Below are 3,574 nucleotides of genomic sequence, written 5' to 3'. Positions count from 1 at the left end.
GAGAGAGCCAACAGTTTCGCTGTTAGCACTTCTTGCTAATTGTTGCACAATAGTCAGCCTGTCTTCCAAAGCAGCTCGGTAGTCAACAGTGCTGCCAGCAGCTGAAGTCTGCTGAGCAATTATTTGTGTTAACTCCTGCACAGATGACTCTCTGCAGAACCTGTCTTGCGTAGGGAGCTTTACAGTTCCTTTGCTGATTTTCACTGCATGAATGTGTTCACAGAGGTTACCCTTGATCAAATTGTCTGTGCAAGAACACACATAACTGTGTACACAGATCTGAAAAGAAATGAAAACTAATACATTATACGCACATGTGGATTAACATCTCTTAAATTGGCACAAATGGTTGTTACACCTAGGAATTTAACTGTTGAAAATAAGTGTACATACCTTGCATTCAGGACAGGACAATGGGCATGCAGTGCAAGAGTTCTCTGTATAGGTGACAGTATATGGGGGCCGATCAGAAAGGGTGTTTACATCCCATGTGCCATCTTCAACGCAGTGTATCAGTTCCTTATTGATACCACAACCTCTTCTGTGACTCTTACTTATTTCAGCACTGCGTGTAGTTCTCTGTGTCCCCTTACAAAGCCTTATTAATCTTTGAAAAAGTGAGTCCCTCGTTCTGTGCAATAGGGCTTGGATACATTTATCTACTCTGTTATTTATTTTCTTCAGTAAGTATGAGTATTTAAGAGTTTTATGGTTTGCTTCTAAGAACATATTTGTATTAAGGCCAAGTCCAATTCTGTAGCTGTATGTCCACATATGTGCCTTCCATGAATATCTATCTTTAAAGTACTTGCCAAACTCCTCAGTTCCTTCCTCCTCTGCACTCCAAGTAAGAAAGCCATCCAGCAGCTCTGAGAATTTCTCTCTATCTGTCTGTAAGTGCAAAGTTTTCAGAGCTTTGTATACAGTACTCTTCAGCATTGCATTCCCATTTACTTTTGCACATATATTCCGTCTCCATGCCCGATCAACGTGCCAGGTACATAACAACCTATGTTCACTATGGCCCATAACTACACTCCAGGCACTGTAGTAGCTGTCAGTCATCAGACATGAATACCTATAAAAATAAAAATTAAACACACATGTTAATGCTATAGTTATTTTCAGCAAGCAGTGGATCAAACATTCTCTAATGAAACTGTATTCTTACCTTTGTTTTGATGTTTCCAAGACATTTTTTAATCTGCTCAAAGAAAACTCGCATGGACCTTGTGTCAGTATGTGTACTGAGGCAATAAGAAACTGGACATCCAGCACCAAATTCATCCACGGTCAACAGTGTGGTCAGATAAAATTTATACCTATTAGTGCCATGTGTGCTGTCTATCAAAACTTTTTTTGCCATTTTCTGCTGATACTCAGTCATAAGGGCTATCATAAAGTCACTTTCTGATAATTTGTTTCCATTATCCTCAGTGCCTTGGGCTTTGTAATAAATCACCGGGGAATCTTTCCCTAGGCACTCTTGTTGTCTCACCCAAAGATCAACACTGGTTGCATCATCTTGGTGTGCACTACTATCGTCCAGCTTGTATTCTTTCCTAATATTTCTAATATCTTGTTTGCTTAAAAGATGAACTCTTCTGAAGAGTCCAACTTGAATGCTCTCTCTCACTTTCTTCAAAATTGTAGTATCAGGAACACCTTGTGCAATTAATTCAGCAACCATTGCCCTGTCAGCTGTGGTCAGATGTAGGCTACCCACAGAGAGACTGTGTCCTGTAGAACTTGACATTAACCATGTTAGATGACACATTTTCGACTACCAAACAGGCAGGGCAGGTGTCACCAATTTTGATTGAAGGTTCCCTTAACCTTCTGCCTGAAGCTGTTTTGTCAGCATATCCAGAACGGTGGCAAACAAAATAATCACATTTCTGTTTTCCCCTTGGTCTTATGAAGGAAACCTTCTCTTCAGCTTCCATCTGTTCCTTCCACAGAAAGAACTATGAAAATAAAATTACAATGCATAAGAAATACAAACTTAAGTACAGCATTTGTGTGTTATTCTGAGGAAATAATTTAGTTGAAATACACAAGATAACACTGAATAAGGTCAAAACATATTAGCAGCTCTCTAATAATTATTATAAGCAAGGTGCCTGAGAAATAATGGTAATGGAGACAGTCTCTCCTACTCATGTGTCATAGAATCTGAAAATGGTTGAGGTATGTACATACAATCAATGTAAGAATGCTTTATACCAACATTCCAAACTAAGCCTAGGGCTACACTACAGATCAGCCTGCCACCACCACCAAGATTTAGAAACATGTAGCATGCTGGGGCAAATCCAGATTAACACCTTAATAAGTCCGACAGTTTAGAGTTGTTTAAGTTATACACTGTAGATATATTGCCAATCATTGATTACCCTATGATACTTTCTTACCTATATTTACATAAATGATACCCAACATGAACACTAATAATAACTAAATCATATCATTAACTCACTGGAAAGTACTGCATGTACAAACAATGTACAACATCAGTTATCTGGCAAATAGAAATAATAAACTATGCTTTTGTTTCCTCACCTTCCACAGAATTAAATGTCATTTCTTTGCACTCCATTCTCTGTTGGTGAACACACTCCAAATGGTGTATCAGTTCTTGCCTCCGAGGGCATCTACATGTATTGCACTCGGTACATGCCATCTAAAAAAAACACAGGTTTTTGCTTAATATCTTAATAGCGTACTGCAACGGGAAAAGAACGTGTAAGCACAATTAATGCACTTATTCATCCATCATGTTTCATACTGCCAATTATGAAGGAGAATCTTCAGGGATGTGGAATAACACAGTGAAGCCGCGGTGAGAAACTAGGGCCTGCGTTACTTAAATATCTAAAATAAGTTATTTGTGCTTCATGAAAGTACTTTAGAAATTTAGAGGAAAGACCGCACCCCCGATATCACACTGGTGATATCTCCATATTTCCGCCAATATAGCACGCTTGACTATGAACCAGCCATCTGCTTGCAGTTGTGTTACATTAAGATTCACGCAGCATTCATTCATATGGTGACAGAGAGGTAACCAACTTGCCTCCTACCTTTCCAGATGCGAAATTGAGTCTCTTCAAGTGTTTGTTTACGTCTGTTACCAACTTGTCGCAAATATTGCATATTTCTTTCCTAGGATGTACATAAATATTCTTGCGATGCTTCACCCTCATATGTCGGTACAAGCTTTTTCTTGTATTAAAATTTGTTCCACACACGTCACACAAGCCTGCCACACCACGAGTCCTTTCAACATTGTCCATAGTGTAACATGCGACGATGAATTAATTAAAACACACACACACACACCAAGATGGGTCCCGCGAAAATCATACGAAGCGTTCAAAGATCTACCTACAAGCAGCTACGTCTCATTGGCTCTTACCGCCAACCAATGAGATTTCGGTGCCAGTTGAAATAGCTACGTATAATGCCTCGTGGCGCCATGTCGTCGTGTTGCCGATGACACCGCCTTCCTTGCCCTTGCCCCCACCCTGCAGCGCTCCCAACACCTTCTCCAATCCCATCTTGACCGGTTCAC

At 39.9% G+C, this 3,574-nt stretch overlaps 1 protein-coding gene across 1 annotated transcript; it reads right to left on the bottom strand.

Moving 5' to 3' along the window:
* Positions 1-406: 406 nt before the first annotated feature.
* LOC126262860 (uncharacterized) lies at positions 407-2,756 on the bottom strand. The gene is made up of 3 exons (XM_049959728.1): positions 2,563-2,756; positions 1,172-1,967; positions 407-1,078 (listed from the first exon to the last, which is right to left on the bottom strand). The coding sequence occupies exons 2-3, from the start codon at positions 1,775-1,777 to the stop codon at positions 1,058-1,060; spliced, it is 627 nt and encodes a 208-aa protein (XP_049815685.1). The 5' UTR covers positions 1,778-1,967; positions 2,563-2,756; the 3' UTR covers positions 407-1,057.
* Between the last annotated feature and the right edge of the window lie 818 nt (positions 2,757-3,574).

The sequence above is a fragment of the Schistocerca nitens genome, chromosome 1 (assembly GCF_023898315.1).
Source record: "Schistocerca nitens isolate TAMUIC-IGC-003100 chromosome 1, iqSchNite1.1, whole genome shotgun sequence".
Taxonomy (NCBI): Eukaryota; Metazoa; Arthropoda; class Insecta; order Orthoptera; family Acrididae; genus Schistocerca; species Schistocerca nitens.
The sequence above is the reverse complement of the archived record's forward strand: the minus strand, read 5'-3'. Positions and strand labels throughout refer to the sequence as shown.